The sequence below is a fragment of the Amblyomma americanum genome, chromosome 1 (genome assembly GCF_052857255.1).
Source record: "Amblyomma americanum isolate KBUSLIRL-KWMA chromosome 1, ASM5285725v1, whole genome shotgun sequence".
Classification (NCBI taxonomy): Eukaryota; Metazoa; Arthropoda; class Arachnida; order Ixodida; family Ixodidae; genus Amblyomma; species Amblyomma americanum.
Genome location: NC_135497.1, coordinates 146,402,325 through 146,420,573, shown reverse-complemented (window position 1 = coordinate 146,420,573; position 18,249 = coordinate 146,402,325). Strand labels below are relative to the sequence as shown.

General features: G+C 44.3%; 2 protein-coding genes and 1 long non-coding RNA gene across 5 annotated transcripts in view; 1 reads left to right on the top strand and 2 right to left on the bottom strand.

Annotated features, from left to right (window-relative positions):
• Dysb (dystrobrevin binding protein dysbindin) overlaps positions 1–18,249 on the bottom strand; it is a 101,374-nt gene that overhangs the window by 14,999 nt on the left and 68,126 nt on the right. The gene's annotated exons all lie outside the window — the stretch shown is intronic.
• Positions 32–10,216, top strand: LOC144113844 (uncharacterized). Of its 2 annotated transcripts, none has more exons than XR_013310882.1 (3): positions 32–171; positions 1,997–2,123; positions 9,998–10,216. It is a non-coding gene; the product is annotated as an uncharacterized LOC144113844 (long non-coding RNA). The 2 variants fall into 2 exon arrangements; XR_013310883.1 differs by lacking the exon at positions 32–171 and adding an exon at positions 195–679.
• Positions 3,940–18,248, bottom strand: LOC144113843 (uncharacterized). 2 transcript variants are annotated; one of them, XM_077647186.1, is made up of 7 exons: positions 17,143–18,248; positions 15,580–16,439; positions 14,650–14,864; positions 14,412–14,556; positions 14,210–14,307; positions 10,600–10,673; positions 3,940–6,988 (listed from the first exon to the last, which is right to left on the bottom strand). In XM_077647186.1, exons 4-7 carry the CDS (start codon positions 14,485–14,487, stop codon positions 6,919–6,921), a joined length of 318 nt encoding a protein of 105 aa, XP_077503312.1. In that variant the 5' UTR covers positions 14,488–14,556; positions 14,650–14,864; positions 15,580–16,439; positions 17,143–18,248; the 3' UTR covers positions 3,940–6,918. The 2 variants fall into 2 exon arrangements, with proteins under 2 accessions (XP_077503312.1, XP_077503313.1); XM_077647187.1 differs by lacking the exons at positions 3,940–6,988; positions 10,600–10,673; positions 14,210–14,307; positions 14,412–14,556 and having other exon boundaries at positions 14,652–14,864; positions 15,580–15,669; positions 16,213–16,439.

Genomic DNA, 18,249 nt, shown 5'->3' with positions numbered 1-18,249 from the left:
GTTCCTACTCTCGAACTCTGCTTTTGCTCGCCTGGCAGCTGCGCGGTGGCGCAGATAGACACTTTGTGCATTGCGCAAGGTAGATGTACATTGCGTGCGGAGAGGAGGAGGAAACGGCTGAACCTGGCTGAACACTTGATACTTCTCTGTAAAAAGCTTCACCCTACAGTGGTAAGCAGCGGGGCTGACTTACCCAAGGCATTGGTTCCAAGGCATTGGGGTTTAGGGATAGTGAAGGGAAAGTGGATTTTAAGAGGTTAGAAGTAACCAAGCGAAGGTTATACGATTGGTGGCTAAAAGCAAGACAGGAGTAAAATTTCACAAGACATGGCTAGGTGGCTTGAGCCACCGCCCGATTTAAAGGGTTCAGCCGTATCCATCCATCCATCCATCCATCGGTTTGGTGGGCTTGGTGTTATGACCGGGCCCGCCGAAATACGTTTTCACGGAACCCCTCCCTGTAGCTTTCTCCGGACTTTCGCGACTACTGCAAAAAGGCAGCGTCGTGTACGCATGTTGGAATATCGTCGCTGCTCTCCCACACTGTCTTCGAGCTTTTTCGAAGTGATTCTGCTTCGGCACACATACAATGGTCGCGATTATTTGTGCGGCACTGCCCTGCGAACTGATTTCGCGAAGGCTTCGAAGTGAAGGTGTATTTAGAGTACGGAGGGGCACGGTGAGCTCGTTTCCCTGCGCTTAAAAGCCCGATCGTGTAGTTGCTTCCCGTGCTTCGATCTGTCGCCGGTGGCGCGCACGAAAGCGCCTTTCTTTTGTATTTTATTATCCAATGCGCCTCTACTTCTGTCATAACCACCGTTGTTTTCTCAGGGTGAATAGTTTCGAATAACTTCGTTGCACAACGATTGTGGGATCTTATATCCTTCCTAGCAGCTTCTGCTCATGGACTCACCTGCACCATGGATACCTTGTGCAATTCACGAAAGGTGGGGAACCGCAGTTGCTGTGCAGAAGAAAGCTGCAGTTTAACTGAAGGTTTCCCCAGTGTGAAATGGCTTACCTACATTGATGAAGCTACAACTCTTATGCAGCACGGCTGTGAAGTGTTGCCACAGGGCGTGAATTCTTTCTCCATGAGCGGCTGAGCCAAATCAGCCTTTTATTGTAGTCATTTGAATGCTGCATGGAAGTCAACGAGTGAATTTAATAGCTTTCATTTGAGCGTAGTCAGTTTTCTGGACGACTGTGGGAATATTTATCCCATAAGCTGGACTGCTTCAGTGTACTCCCTTTTTTGTTTTTGTCTGCTGAGGTTAAACTTCTGTGCTAAATAATGCATATTACTTAGCTAGGGTGTGCACCATGACCAGTGCTATCTCTGCGGCCATTAGATTTGTTTACGGTTCCTGAGGAGGATAGAGTATGGACAGGCTGGCTTGAAGGGTTGTTCCAAACGCTTCATTTCCTTTTGAGGATTGCGTAGGGAAGATGGCTGGTGCCAGTTCCCATGCCCACAAATAAAAGCCAGTTCATGTCTTCCAGTACCTGTCAAATATGGTGACGGTGTATTCAGACATTGAAGACTGGATGAAGCTGAGCCAGCCTGCTTTGTGTAGGGGAGCTAGTGCCCTTAGGGCAGGCCTCTCATGTAGGAAAGAGCAGTGCAACTGCCCCAAGTGCTTTAATGTAGCACTTTTGGGTGGGCCAGCTGGTAAATACCTGAAATGTGACTTCACTATGCAATAAGTGGACAAGGACACAGAACAAAAAATGGGCAAGGGGGTGCTTCTATTTTTCTGCCTGCATGTTTTTTCAGTTCATACAACCTAATCATATTCATGCTTTCCTGCATTGTACCTTGCAAAGAGCAAATGCATCAACTGTGCTGGCAAATTTTCTGCATTGTTCTGCTTATTCATTAGGCAGCTACCGGCATTATAACTTTCTGATCGGCACAAAATTATCCACATCTTACCCTTCCCCAGAGTGGGCATTTTTTTTACTTCAGTGTTTTCTCTTTTTGGTGCATATGCAGAGACTGGGATCCCTCTGAGGCAATGTGCAGTTTTCTCTTGTCTTGATCCTGTCTTCACCTTGTTAATAGTCGACAACTATGACTGGCATGGCCAAATGTACTGCACAGGATGGTGAACCAGCATTCGGTGTGTATATCTGTACTGCTTTTTTCAGGGTAGGGCATGGTTCCAGTGCAGTTCTTAAAGAAAATTTTGGATTTCAGACAGCTTACCTTCAGTGTTTTCAATTTTTTTTTTTCATGGATTATGAGCTGTGTTACCTCTCTGCTTCCTTATCCAGTTATTCTGGTGCTTAAAGAATAACACTAGGCTTTCACAGCTAGCATGGTCTGCAAAGAGAGGAGTAGCGGCAGTGTTCTTACGCGGGTCTGTATTCCAACTGCGTTGCTTTCGAAAATGTCCCTTTCGGCGACACTTGGTTGGCCAGTCGAATTGAAAGTGTCGGCTCATTCACTTCAGCATTTCGGCCAACCAGGTGTTGCCGAAAAGACACAAGTTGCAGTACTGACACTGATAAGTTTTTGTTTCATTCAGAATAATGCCACACTAATTTGGACCGCAGCGATGCCCTTGTCGTTTGAGCATCCGCCTCGCATGCAGGAGGTGTGGGGTTCAATCCCCGGTGCCACCGGGTACCCACCGGTGATACAATGAGTACAAGCTTTCCCCTGCCTGGTGCTCGGCTTCTTTAGGGTGAAATGCTTGGGAAATTGGTCTTTGACCCCACCTTGAGTATAAGAAAAAAACTTTGTGCCATGGCGCTCTTTGGCCACAGACGCCCTTGTGCAATAAAAATTCATCATCATAAACCCTAATTTCATTGATGTGTGTCAGTTAGCAGTTGCAAAACATGAGCTATGTGTGACTGAATGGAGTATCCTGCTGTGATATGTCAACTTAGTGCTTTTGATGCTCATATAAAAGAAGCAACAGCCACCAAAACGTAGGAAAGCATAGAGGAATATTTTTATTTGTGGTTTTGATCAACAAGAAATCAGTAGAGTAACAATTTTGTTTTAGCTCAAAGATAACAGAATAGTAAATAGAGTACAAAAAAGGCATGCTGTCGGTGGAACTGAACCCATGACCTTCTCATGTTCATTTAATTTATTTGCTCTAAGGACCAGGCAATGCTGCCTTGGGATGTTGGAGCTTATAGGCAGGCTGTACATCTAAGCTTTGCAAATAATAAAAAGTACCATATAGGAATGGGTGTGGAAGATTTTGAGAGAAATTGGGTGTCCTAGTTGTGTGGTGAGAACATCAGTACAGGGTTCTTGACATAGGCAGCCTGCAAATAACCTGCATGTGCATGCATTTTCAAATTGCTTTAAAAAACCGGCAGAGTCGTTCAGTTCTATATGCCACCATACAGTTGAGACCACATACACTTTTAAGGGGCTGTGAAAGGAGGCCTCAACAAAGATGCGATGTGCCCAGAATGCTAAAGGGCACCACTTCACAAATATCCTCCTGCAAGTATTTTTCAGATGCGCTTCATAGAAGCTGAGTTATATGTAGTCAAAATTTGAATTTCCGCGACTTCACACTTTTGCCTCTCCTTTCCTCAGTCTTTTCATGCTGAAATGTCGGCACTCCTCTGCCGGCCTCCTTGCACTTGCCCCCTCCGCCGGCTGCCTTACAGTCCGCTGCTGAGGCAACGAGCACGGATTTGGGCGAAAGCCCTGCACCGCAGGTCACTGCTAGGCGTGGAAGCGGGCAATTTTAAAAATATTACTGAAAATTACCGGCTTGCTTTTGAGGTCTTGTATGCGGCATGAACGCTCGTTGGCCTTTACTCTACATAATGCTAGCATTTTATAGACAACCTTTTCAGGGACCCTTTAATGGTATACAGTTGAGACAGCTTCCACTTTACAAGTATTTAGGAGCTTACCTCCAGTCCGACTTAACCCGGAAATATCACATTAACTTATTTCAGCCACTGCTAACCATTCTCTTGGTGTCCTAAGCCGAAACATTCAACATGCTCCTGTGCAGCTACGAAAACTTGCTTATGGTACCGTAATCCGACCTAAAATCAAGTACGCTTCAGCCATATGGGACCTGGAGCAAGCCTACATCATAGGTAACAGCAAATCCCTGTAAAACCATGCTCATTTCATTTTTTCAGACTACTTGCATTCCACTAGCATAATGGTTTCAAAAGCTTGTGTTGGGCTTGATTGATAATCTTTCCCATCATTACAGACTTGCTCTGCTTGCTTTACACTTTTGCACAAAATTTCCTATCATCTGTTGCTCGATGACTATTTCTTTCACTCATTCTTGGCAGTCTTCCCACGCCATGACCATGCATTCGAGATCAAACACATCACATGGCACACTTCGACTTTTGCAAAAATATTTCATTCCTAAACCATGGCTGACCGGAGCTGGCTGTCTTCTACAATTGCAAGTAAAATGAATGCGACGTTATTTGAAGTTTTAAAAAATGAAAGCGATGTGTAGTTTTTCTAGCTCTGCTCATCGTAATGTGTTAATTTTTTGTACTGTTTATTATGTTGCTTTTTTCATTATTTCCATTTTCATGTTGTTGTTCCACCACATTTTGATACTTGTAGCGTATTTATTTCTTGCGTTATTTCTAGTTTTGTGTATAGTTCAATTTGTCACGTTAGATGTTCGCTGTTGTATTTCTATGTTTTCATTTTTGTTGGCCCCCCATTTAATACCCCTGTAGTGAGGGCCTTTAGGGTTTCTGGAAATAAAGTAGAAAATAAAAAACAGTGAGACTACAATTTAAAAATTTGGGGGACACTTATGGCCTCCCTTTAAGGTACCACGCGACAGCATTTATGGGTCCTTCAACTGCTCGCTCCTCTAGGCCGCGTAGACACGGACACTGCTTCCTCTCTCACAATCTCATCATTGTGTAAAAACCATTTGACATATGTATAAAGCCCCGCTTTAACCAAGCCATACCAATGTGCCTGCGTGGCGTAGAGGTAGCGTGTCTGGCTCGCAACCCAATGGTCGGGCTCGATTACAGACTAATTAACCACTTGCAGTTCTTAGTTTATATTTCCAAATGTCCTAATGACTTTTCAGTCATGTTGCAACCATCTAATCAACAGTTTTGTAATGTTTTAATCACTTTTCAATTTCGTTGCTGCACGTGTGATGTAGCCAACTTTTCAACCAGTCCGGAGTTTGACACAACGCTGATGGACTACACTGGGTTTTCCGCTGAACAGGACGCTTAGCGCAATCGTGTTGATATGAAAAGATATAATCTTCAGCATTCTATAAATACACGAATATCAACAATATGCAGTAAGGCATTCGAAGTGATAAAGGGATATAGCTGTGTAGGACAAGTAGTGATTGTAGATCTGGGCCATGAGAGCAGAATAGCTAGGAGAATATGAATGGGGTAGAATGCATTTGGCAGCTATTTTGAGCTCATTTATAGTGGCTTACCCGTACATCTCAGTCGGAAAGTACACACAGTTGAACCTCGATATAACAAAGTTGTACTTTTTGGAAGAACTTCGTTATATCACAAACTTCGCTGCATCGAGGTTTTTGTCTTTCAGTGGCGCAAATGATATCACTTATTTCTAAAATCTTCCCTTTCGCTTTATTTCTCTCATGTGCATTCATGAAGATGTTACAAGCAATTGTAGAAGAAACACCACGCAAAACGATTGGTGAGAATCGTTCACTGCAGCTTCGTTACCTCGAAATCGCATATAACGAAATACAGGTTCCGGCAAAAATTCCTGCAGAGCCAAGCCACTCCCCACAGCCCCATGCATTTATATTGCCATTTGCCTTGAAGTATTTTCTTGACAAACTGCAGATATCTTGAAATCTTGACTGATAGCTGGAGGTAAGCGCCGCTTACAGGAAAGTATCACAAACTTCATGCATTACTACAGTAACTACCACAAAGTGGGTGCCTTCACTGAATACAAAATCACGTAGCGCTGTGGAAGTCAGTTAATGGTGTCAAGCAACCCTGCGACCCATCATATGCTCTTGCAGGCTGATGGGAATGGGACATGCAAGCGGGAGGTTCCCACAAAATAGTGCAGATGGTTGTAGTTAAAAAACTTCATTAAGGTGTGAAGGATAAAATGGGAATTAGCACAGCTGCACTGCCATCGCTTAGAGCAAGAGCCTGCCAACCCTGACAGACCAAAGACTGCTTCGCAGCTGCCGCCTAAGCGCCGACCTTAAGGTCCCTCTGTACTTCTTAAAAGGTAGAGACAACTGCCGCGCGTGCCACCTAGAAAGGTCCTGTGTGGCAGATGACGCCCACGCTAAACCATGGCCCGCGGAATTCATAAGCGGGGAACCTATCTTCACATGCGAGGGAACAATACGTGCAGGCGCCTTACTCTTTCCAAAAGTGGAAAAAAAAGAAGACCAAGGTATAAACAACATGTCTGTCCTTGAATTTCAAACGCGTGCTAAAAGAAGGACACGAGAGAGGATGAGTGCTCTGTAGCCTGGATTCCGTATGTTGCGGGCTTGTTTGTTTGCGCTTTTCAAAATAGGTTATACTTTTATAACTAAAATTAGCTTCATCCAATAAAAAAAAAACAGAAGAATATTGATTTCTAGCATTTGAGACAAGAGTCTAAGTCCACGACGGTGTGCAACATAGTCACAGCCGAAGACGGCGCGAGTTTATTTGTTTCGCGCTATCCGCATGAGCCGTGGTAGCTGGACTATATCAGCCGTGGCTACATCAGAATGCAGTGATATTCATAAGGGACTTTGGTCCTCAACATTCATGCACGCGTGCGATATACTGCCGCAGCTCGGCACACGCACTTGTAACCTTTTTCTTGTACCTCTGTGTAGCAAACATCGTTTACCTTCCATAGTCGGGCAATTGCCGAAGTTTGAGTCTTTCCGACTGATTCTGTGAACCACACATTTCTTCTTGTCAAGTTTTGCTTGCTGCGCGGGATGCAAAATATTTTTCTTGCAGTCTTCCGTCCGGTTTCGGCACCCAACTGTACAGCAACAAGGCATTACAGCTTTCCCAGACCATAATTAGCACAGCAATGTGTGTATGCTGATATCTCGATCTTTCAGCAAAAAATAAATAAATAAATAAACAAATTCGTTGAAGGGAGAAGAATGTGGGCCGTTAACAGAACAGGCGATGCCACAGCAGCCGTCAGCTACTCGACGCGAGCTCCCCACCCACACGAGCGGGAACTTTGGTGGCGGAGGGGCGGAGCAAGGTCACGTGCTAGAAATGAGCCTGTCACTGACGTTGGCGGCAGGATCAAGGCCTTTCCTTACTTATAAGTTATCGAGGGTCTTTAGCTGACCTACGCCCCCGTTATATTAGGTGGAGGTTCAGTCTCCCATCCTCGTACCGCTGTGAACCTTCGCAGCCGCACACTACCAACCCATGGTATGCCCGAATACGCCAACCACAAAGCCATGCAGGTGGGCTCAGCAGTCCTCTGTTCCAGCTCCTTCCGGCAGCGGGACCCCGCACCCTTCAGTGGTACTGACGATCATGACGCTGAAGACTGGCTCGTATCATACGAGCGGGTGCGCACATAAAACAAGTGGGACGATACCACCAAGTTGAGCAACATCATCTTTTATTTGACCGACATTGCCAACCTGTAGTTTCGAAACCACAAAGCAGACTTATGCACATGAACTGCGTTTAAGGCGAACCTCACCGAAGTGTTCGGACGGCCTGCTGTGTGTGTGCAAGCTATGCGCCAAACACCGCTTGCGTGAGCGCTCTCAGCAGTTGAATAAGATGTACACAAGCTACATTGAAGATGTGGTAAACCTGTGCTCGTGCATCAATGACCTGATATCCGAGGCTGACAAGATCAAGCATATTTTGAAAGGCATCGAAGATAACGCCTTTCAGATGCTGCTGTCGCGAGATCTCTGCACCATCGCCGAAGTCGTCAGTCTCTACCAGAGCAACGATGAGCTGCGCAAGCAGAGGTACTAACTCGACAGCATGCCACGCCTGTTGAGTCGCTTGCCACCATGTTGACTGCACCCGGCTACTCGAAACTAAATATTTCATGCGTGAGGAAGTTGCACGTGAACTCTCGCTTCTGCCACCCACTCCGTGCCATTTCCATACCTGGTGCCCGACCTTCGCAATGTCATCAGCGAACAAGTGGCTGAGGCCCTTCCATTGGTCCCTCCGCCAGCACCAGCACAACCGCCCGTACCTTTCGCTGCATCCCATCCCTGACCTACGCTGCCACCGTTGCACGGCCGTGGCCGCCTAACTACTGCCCAACCTACGCTCCTTCTCCAGCGCCTTTTTTCCGGCTGCTTCGACAATTCGCCAATCCCTGGCGTACTGGTGACAACCGGCCTATTTGTTACTCTTGTCATTTGGCCCGGCTTTGCCGTCGTCGTGTTCCAGTCTCCCAAGTTGCCGGTTACTGGCCTCCTTCAAGTGAATACTCACTGCCAGCCGAGCCGCCACAGAGTTGCCCTCTTTCACCTGATAGCACAACCTTCCCCACCGGCGTTCACCTTCTCCTTGTCGCCACTCCCTTTCTCCCATGCATCAGGGCCCGGATATTTCACTAGAGGAAAACTGGACACCGCAGTTGTTGAGGCAAGAAAGTCAAGGTCTCATTGATCTCTCTGAAATCTGCATCACAGTTTCCATAGAGGGTGTTTCTGTTCTGGCGCTTGTCAACACTGGTGCTGCTGTATCTGCTATGGCCACTGCCTTTTGCCGCTCCTTGCGAAAAGTGACAACCACACTTTCTGGATTCTTGCTGCGTACTGCAAGCACGCAGGCTATTGCGCCATTAGCGACGTGCACGGCTCGTGTTGTTATTCAGATTTTCTGCGTCACTGAATTCATCATTTTGCCAACCTGTTGTAATGAAATCATCTTGGGTTGGGACTTCCTGTCGCGCCATAACGCAGTCATCGATTGTGCTAGTGCTGAACTCGAGTTGTTTGCACTCAGTGGTTCCTCGTTGACCGATGCCCCTTCTGCTGCTTCTGGCAAGGCCATCGTTGCTGACTACACTAACCTGCCTGCGTGCTCTTCTGTTCTTGTGCCCATCACTTCTGACCTTGTTTGCGATGGCAACATACTCTTTACACCATTACCACTCTTTATGTGCCGCATATACCTGCCCATACCTTATGCCATACTCACCCTGTTAGCTGGCCTCACCGTGTTGTTCGTGACCAATCTGTTTACAGATGCTTCCACTGTGCGTTGCGGTGAGTGCCTCGGTACCGTCTAGCTCATTGATTTCATTTTGTGTAGTAACGAGAATGATGATTTGCCGTCCTTCGACGTAGATGCCCGCAGCCCGCCGGTTCCTGCACTCAACACTTCGCATCCAGACGTTTTCGTTTTCTCCATCGACGCCTTTCTCCCTGCACCTCAACGCACTCAACTTCACGCTCAGCTTCATCAATTTCGTTCCTCCTTCGATTCACACCAACCTGCTTTGATGCGCACATAAACTATTGCCCACCACAACTGCTGGGCCTTCGCTCACTACCTGCAGCATGCCTTCTGAGCAATGTAAAGATCAATGGATTGTCTCTCTTCAAGACTATCTCTCCAATTCATCTATGGTTCCAGCATCCCGCACCCTTTGTTGCCAAGCTTCACATTTTGCAATTCGTAATAGCTGATGGACGGTAATGGCTTCTCGTCATTCTCCGACATCTCCGGTCCCAAATCTGCACCTGTTTCCACATGGGAGTATTCAAGACGCATGCTTGAATCCATCTCCAGTACTACTGGCGCGGCATTTATAACTTCATCGTCAAGTACATCCGCTATTGCCTGTCCTGTCAACGCCGCAACAATAACGTTGATAAGACTCATTTTGAAGTCACATGTTTTCGGATAGGAGAAAGAAAGGAAAAAACCTTGGCACTCTTTCCATCAGATTGAGTGCATTTATGTAGAAATTTTGGATATCAAGTGCAGAATTGTTATACAGCTTATTAAGATGCAAGACATCATTGAATTTTTTTTTTCACAGACAATTGGGGTACGGTGATCAGCTCCGACCCGAAGACCCAATTCTGGGCCTTGAGCAGAGCTTTGGAAGTCACCGAGCGCCAAGGGCTCCTGGCCACATCACCACCAGCAGTGAGGCAGGGAAAGAAGAAAAGCGCAATGCAGACCCCACTCGATCTATGAAAGAGCACCTTTGAATGAATTTTGACGAAAATAAAGTTTTTACCACCACCACAGACAACCGTTCGGTCCAAGTGCAACCTGAAATCAAAAATCTTAAATGATATGTTACATAAGTTCCTTGTATCTAAAACAGCAGCTAACGCACCACAATATTGTTTCCTTTGCTGTACGGCACAATTCAAGCACTCTGCCAGAGACTGACGAGCAGTTCATCCAGTGCCATACAGAATGCTGCAGTGCATGTAGCTCTACTGGAACTTTCTCTTCTGATTAGGAAACCAAAGTCAAATCTCTTTTCCAGTCAATGTTTTCTGTCCATGAAAAATATAAGAACAGACCAACACACTTCCAAACAAAATATCTTTATTATTTCAGTCGGTAAGCTACTACCATAGGTTCGCCATGCTTAAAACAGTAAATGATGCTGAAGAGTATACTTACAGGGGGAGATGATATGGTTCCGGCTGATGCCAGCTGAAAATGGTAGCCACACTGCCAACGGTGTGCCTGTGGAACTGCAAGAGTAAGATTTTCCAGGCTAAAGCGGCATATGTCATATTTTCCATAATAAGTCTGATGTTAATGTATTTCTGACACAAGCACAGTCAGCATCAGGCTTGTGTACTCAGTTTCACACACAGCAGTCAACACTGCCAAGGCCTGTTCATACAAACGACTCCCACGCCCCAAAAGTATTTTGCCCTGCAACCAAAGCGAACTGTGAACAGAGGCATATTTCATTAAGATAAATATCAAGTACCCGTCCTGCACTTCGTTTCACTTCTTGCCACACTTTCATTCTGCGAATCGAGATTTCGAAAAGTACGAACGACATGTGGTGCTATGACAGGCAGGTGGTAGGGCAAATCGCTCTGACTCTTATCTGCACCTAAGTAGTGCAAACTCAGTGAAAAATTATAGCCAGAGGGCCCAAATACCGAGCACCGCACAGCTTCAACCATGCTCCAACCATGCTTCCCAATGCTAGACGTTTGTTTTATAGTGCTCTGTTTTCTTCAAAACACTCAACGAGGCTTCAAGTGGAATGAATGATATGTAGAAGATTACTAATATGGTTTTTTGACTGCATATCCGCAGCCTCCGCTGCGTTGCCTGCAACATATGTGAGATGGAATATAGAATAGTTCATGGCACTGCAGACAAATATACAATGCAATGCAAGTGCATACAAAAGTATAGCAACAAAGGTTAGGGTCAATTATGTTGAAGCACAGACAAATTCGTTTAATGGGAGGGAACTGTTGGTACCTGGTAGTGAATTACAAAATTCAATTGTTTGAGGGGGGGAAAAACTACATTTGAAAGTGTTTCTATGCGCATAAAATGGTGTGATGTTAAGAGCACGCTACGAGAAGAAAATTTAGTGAAGGCGACATATTTGTTACCAGAGAGACAATAGGACAAATTTATGATGCTGTGAAAAATAAACAGTTGACGTACCGCTATTCAGCGAGATGTGTTAGGTTATGTGAAGACATGGCTGACTATGGTGAGAACTGGTAGTCATAATGGAGCTAGATAAATCTAATGGTTTTCCTTTGCACAGCCTGGAATCTGTATTTTTGCACTGCTTTTAAGGATTCCAAATTAGACTAACATAGTTAAGTATAGGGCATGTAATTGCTTCATATGATAGTAATTTAGTGTCAAGCAGAGAATTCGCTAGCGTACAATGCAAATAGCCTAGTTTTTGTAGAGCTTTAGACGTAATGGAATCCGTGCATTTCGATTAGGACAGGTTAGTGCTAAACCTGAGAACAAGGTATTTATATTCAGAAACGTGTTGAAGGGAATTATCATTAAATTTGTAGCTGAAAAAGGATGGGCAAGTTTTATTACTTAAGGACATAATGATCATGTTATGGTAGTTAATCTTGATTTGGCATGTTTTACACCATCTGGAAAATGTGATTAATTATTTATTAAGGCAAAGGTGACCAAGGGGAGATGAAATTATGGCATATAACTTGCACTCATCAGCATACATTCAGATTTTAAATGAAATCTCGCCCTTTCCTCACCAAAAAATCTACTGATGTCGTGCAGCTTCTTTAGAGTACAGATGCCGCAAGATCTCCTTTTGTTGGCTGTCAAGGAATGTAAGAAGCAAAAGGCGGCTGAGTGTCTGTTGAAATTTCTTTCCTTTATTGCAAGTTTTCTTGAGTTCAACTTTCATTGTTGTAGACAACCTACCCCTTATTTTCAGTGTAGTCGCACTTGCGTTGGGTCCTGCGTGACCTTATTTTTTTAAACATTTCGATAGGTATCTTTATTGGTGTGTGTGGGGGGGGGGGGTTAAAGGTTTTTCAGGTTTGTTGGCGATTTTTTAGTACTTTTGAAAATGCAGACAGCCTTCATCTACCCCCTGCACTGAGCCAAGCTTTTTTTGCCCATGAGCTAACTGACGCAGCTGTTTTACAGTTTTCAGACCTAAAACTAACATTCTGTGAAAGTCATGTTTGCTGTGGCTATTACCCTACAGCATAAAAGGATTTGTTGCGATTTGATTTGGCTTTGGCAGGGCGCGCAATGCAAAGGCAAGATAATTGATGGTCCTTAAGGGTAACTGAGTGGATTCCAAGAGAAGGCAAGCGTAGCAAGAGGTGGCAGAGAGCGAGAATGGTTAAGAAGTTTGCAGGTATACGGTGGGCGCAGCTGGCAAAGGGCAGGGTTAATTGGAGAGACATGGGAGAGGCCTCTGCCTTAGAGTGGACGTAGTCAGGTTGATGTTGATGATTTGGCTGCCATCGTGGCTCAGTGGATACGGTGCTCGGCTGCTGACCCGGAAGATATGGTTTCGGTCCCGTCTGTAGGGGTCGAGCTTTGATGCAGGCAATATTTTAGAGGCCTGTGTAACATGCACTGTGTGATGACAGTGCATGTTAAAGAACCACAGGTTGTCGAAATTTTTGGAGCCCTTCACTACGGCGTTCCTTCATAGCTAGAGTCGCTTTGGGACTTGAAATTAAACCCTGATTAAACCATGATGATTTGGTGCATTCAAAGACTGAAAAGAGCAATAGTATCACACTGTATGGAATATTCTAAAGAAATCATGCCCACATCAAATGCAAAAGAGCTTTCAAAATCAGACAAGCCTCCTTTTGGCAGCGGGGTTTCTCTATTCGGTCTTGACTGCTGTTTCCGAGACCCTCCTTCAAAAAATGAAGCTTGAACACAAAGAAAAGCTGGTGACTGTCAGAAGAACCAAAGCCCGTTATACTTATAGTGGCACGGGCAGGGACACTTTATTTTTCATTCTTTTTACAGTCCCACAATAATTTTTGTCAGAAGGGCCAAAAGCCTACGGTGGTGCCATACACGCACAAGACCTGCACAACCTCAAGAAAGTGGCCAACAGGCATAGAGTCCCTGTTGTTTTTTCGGCACACAACAGAGTTGTCCCCACGTATTTGCAGCTTCAAAAAACATGGATGCCAAATAAAGCATGACACTCTACTCGTTAAATGTTCCACAGGAGCGGTATATATGTATTCCCATGACACGTGGAAAGCTTTATGGCTGCCAAACTGGCCGTTGCATCAATGAATGTTTGGGGGAACATGCCCAAGATTTAAGTGATTTAAAGGAAAAATACGCAAATTTGGATGCGCACGTTTGTAAATGCAAAGAATGCGTGGCTCGGTTTGAAGAGACCAAGATTCTCGGCAAGAGTGCCGACAAGACGGCACCTGTCAGCTTGGAAATGTACCATATAAAGAAATATGGCACTACATGTGTTAGCACCCCGTCATTATCGGTGTTTGCTGTAGAAGTCAACTTTTTAGAAGTGGCCAACTATTGAGTTGTTTTTCATTTGTTTATTTGGTATGTTGTTTTGATTTTCTTCGATGCTGTCATCATTCCAGACTGCGTCCCATATATGAATTGACCCATATATGAAATTGACCCATATATGAATATTCCAAACTGTTTCTGGCAGTCGTCATAACCACATGTTTGCTTCTATAAAGACTGCTGCTTTATATTGCCACATTAGTGTGCATGCAAAAGTAAGATTGTTGCTTGCCTTGGCTGCAGTGAGCCGTGAGTTGCTAAAGCGCAGCCAGTCAGCAAGTGCTCGTGCCACCTCGTCATCTGTTGCACTGCGGGTTACACGGACAGTAGCTGGAAGCAATGTTTGCAACGATCAGGACCGCCACTCTAGGTATGCAAGTGTTTTTATGAAAAAAAAAAAGAACAGTGTCAGTGCAGTCTGGGTATACTCTTACCGAATACAAGGCGGATGATGGCCAGCTTTTCTGCTCTTTCCTTTCTTTCCTGTCCAGTGGTACGGAACGGCAACATCACCAGAAACTAATCTTCTGAACACCCGCCTTGTTGTGCTGGCAATATCTGTTTCACCAATTTGGCCACCTGAAAGTAAGGAAGGAACCACAGAATGCAAACATGTCAAATCCCACCTATTATTTTTGAGTAAGAGTGAATTGATAAGGATATTTGACTCACTAGTGCAGCAAAGGTTGCCGCATCTTTTGTGCTTGCCTTCAGGATATCAAGTTCTTCCTGTGTCTTCACTGGGTGTACAGGCATGTCATCTGGCGCAACTGTGTCTGCAGACTGTGTTTCACTGATGACTTTCTCAGCTATTTTTGAAAGTACAGCTGCCTGTCGAGCTTGCTCCACCTTCATTAGCTCGAGCTCCCGGAGAATTTTGACCAGAGCTAGAAAATAGAGAGGAAAGCTGACTACGGCAAGTTTTTGATCTGTAAGTTTCAGATAAAATTGAAGCAAATCTAAATGTAACACACATGCACGCACGCATGTTCACACACAAACACAAACACACACAGACAGACAGAGAGAGAGACAGACAGGGATGTTCTGTCAAAATAAATTATGAGCTAGGACAAAGGTTTCTAGCTTTGTGTCATGCTCCCATTCTTAGCAATGCTACTGTACATCAATTTTATAGGCAAGGAAATTAGACAAGTGTTAATTTTTGCAAGCAATTAGCATTTTGTATTTTGCACTGTCCAGCTGATAACTTAACTTAGGTGACCTAAAGAAAAACAACAAAAATGAGGTTTCCTGCACGTTCCATGAAGGCACTGGGCTGCACTACAGAAAAAGAAGTAATTCAGTACCAGTACAAACAATTACTGACCTCGAGAATACATTGCAACAAATTATGTGAATGCAGTTATATACAAACACATTTGCACAGCTGCTGTTTCAGCGAAATGGAAATATATATCATTTAGTTCACTGCAGGGTGTTCGACTACTGAATGTAATGATAGGATTCCAGTTGTTCTCAATGGAAAACAAATTCATTATAGCAGCAGAATCACACAAGTGATATGCAAAAATGTCACTGCATGCATTTTAAATGTTGTACCTTAATTATTAATTTGGTAGAAAAGAAGAGTTCACTTACCTGTCTCACATGGATGACTGTCGTTTTTAGAAAGCACACTACTTGGTCTTCCTGGCTTACAAGCAGACGCAGATGGCGGTGAGGCATGATCTGCAAGCACAGCATAAGTAAACTTGTTATTGTGACCATCTTTGAAATGTAAGGGATACTAGCTGCATTTATAAAATTATTGACAAACTTCATTTATGAGTCAGTAATGCCTATATGTCTTAATACTAAGGTACTTTTTCATTCATGCATCTGCTGTGAACAGTTTGTTTCAATATAATGGAGCTTAAAAACTATGCAGACGTGTAACTGAAAGTATGTTCGCTCTCTATATCATGAGTGCTGGCAGTGTTGTTTCTTACTGCACTGCTGACATGTGCTAACCGTGAAGTGTTTTCAATCTGTGATCTAATTTTCATTGACAATCATCCTGAAATCAAATCAAAATCGCTGCCAAAACGAATGCCGCAACTGAAACTGGAACCAGTGGTACTTTTGTTGACATAGCTGAGAAAAAAAATAGGCTGTGCTGTACCGTGCAGCGAATGTTGCACCTGTGTCCGAGCAAGCATTCATGCAGCTGGAATGCTGCCTGTGCTGCAAGCAATCCAATCCAATGACAGTCTTATCGGGCTATATACTTACCTGTGTAAGGTGGCTAGAGATTTTAGCCACCCTAACCTGTGTTTGAGAGTACTCTGCAAGCAAACTGTTGCCACTACTGTGTCTCGTGCTGCCTTTGGTGCTTGATGGCAGCATTTACTTTTGCCGAACTCTTGAATGGTGGCCAGAAGGGTTTTGTTTTTATGCACCCAGGCTGATGGTATTGCAGCTATGTCACTGGAGTCTGTGAAGTGTACTACTGAGAACATCTGAAAAGTAAAATTTAGACCATTGTCGAAAAAGCTGTGAAGTGAAACAATTGAATGTCGTACTCTCAAGTATTTTGTTATATTTCATTTGTGCTGTTCTGATACAATGTTTTTTGCTCCTCTTGCTCACGGGCCCACTGTGGGGGAGTGGAATTTCTTTTTCGTAAGTAAATGAAAAAGTCACGAGCACAGCAACATGCAGATTGTGTAACCTGCATGTTATTTGAATTGAAAGAAAGTATGCAACCCAACATAAGCAGTGTCTGAACATATATACAATCCCTTTGCAAAAATGTGCTCTCCAGTGGTTGTCACACTGCATCATTAAACGGGGATACTACAACAGGTCACAACAAATTGTAATGCCCCTTGTGCAACACTTCAGCCGCAAAAATGCTCTACTCTTAATGTATCGTCAGTGACGTTTTACAAGATGCTTTTATGTGCCTGTGGCCAACTGCACAGAGAGGAAATGATGTTTGGCTGAGGTCCCTAATTTTCTGAGCTTCTGTGCCGTAAGTTTCCAATTTTGAGATGTGATAGCAAGGAATCTGCAATTCTTTGCGGGAAGCCTGCTGCATGTTAACACATGCAGTGTTTCATGCAGAAGGCATGGTGTATTTTTCCTGGATATAGCCTAAGGTCACTGAGAGGTTGTGGCAATGTGTTTCATGGAATGGTCTTAGAAAAGTAGTATGTTTACCTGTGTTGTAGAGAGTGTCATCTTCTGAGTAATCATCATGGCAGAAAAGGAATCCATATGTCCATACTTCTTCACATCAGTAGGAAGGTGCACTAGAGAATGTATGTTATATACATAAATTCCTTCACCATACAGGCTCTCAGCATCCACAACAAGTTCTCTGAGGAGGTGCTCTGCTGTATTTAACTTTGATCGGCAAAGTGCGGGGCATGCCAGAATGGGCAGTGCTACACTAAGCTTCATGAAATGATTGTAGTAGCACTTCTCAATGTTGTTCTTCAGTACCGCAGGAACAAAGTAGAAGAGGAAGTTTCTAAACTCTGTGGATTTCTATCTTTCCAATTCACAGAGGCTTCTTGGCTTGCGGGCCATTTCTTGAGATGCGTACCGGTGCTACTGAGCTTGACCTTCGGCTACTCAGTTATCTGACAGCCCCTTCATATATGTCTAAGAGTGGCTGGACTTGCAGTTCTCAAAATGCATAATAGTCTCTGGGACAAGGCAATGCAAGGGCAACTTAGTTGGTCTTGAAATCACTTGAGGCCATGGGCAGACTCAAGTGCAAAATGTAACTTAGAAGGACTTGGTTGTGGGCCAGTTGGTAGGACATCGTGAGGAGCAAAACCACAAAACAGGATGAGTGTTGTCGCCTGCCTCAGTCCCGTCCTTTTGTGCTGTTTTGCTCCTCACAATTACAAAAACAGCTATGTAACTTTTGGTGTAATTGCAGGGAAAGTTAGGTAATAAGTAAATCTACCTAAGGTGTACAAATGCTGATTGGGCTTTATCAGGTGAATGCCTTGGAATACTGCTAACTATGAGCAATCTGCCTTATTGCAAATCCTGCATCTACCTGTGCAAAAAAAAGGGAGTACAGAAAATGAGCCCAGAAAATTGGCAAGCAGCACCTTGTACAATACCATTTGTGACAAGGTACTTGCTGTATAAGCAAATTGAAGATCAAAATGGAACTACAGTGTCACCAGGAGATGGACTGATGTGCAAGGCCTGCTGCGATGTGTGCTTGTCTGATGTGCTGCATGTCAAGTATGCATGTGACGTATATACAGCTTTTCTAAGTTTAGCATATTTCGATAGTGGCCTGGT

Bases quoted from the DNA above. Each gene is read 5' to 3' on its own strand.
- LOC144113843 (XM_077647186.1), bottom strand. From the start codon at position 14,487: ATGTTGCCGTTCCGTACCACTGGACAGGAAAGAAAGGAAAGAGCAGAA. The intron at 14,308-14,411 runs GTAAGAGTATAC...CATTGCTTCCAG, and splicing joins CATCATCCGCCTTGTATTCG to CTACTGTCCGTGTAACCCGC. The intron at 10,674-14,209 runs GCAAGCAACAAT...TTACTCTTGCAG, and splicing joins CACGGCTCACTGCAGCCAAG to TTCCACAGGCACACCGTTGG.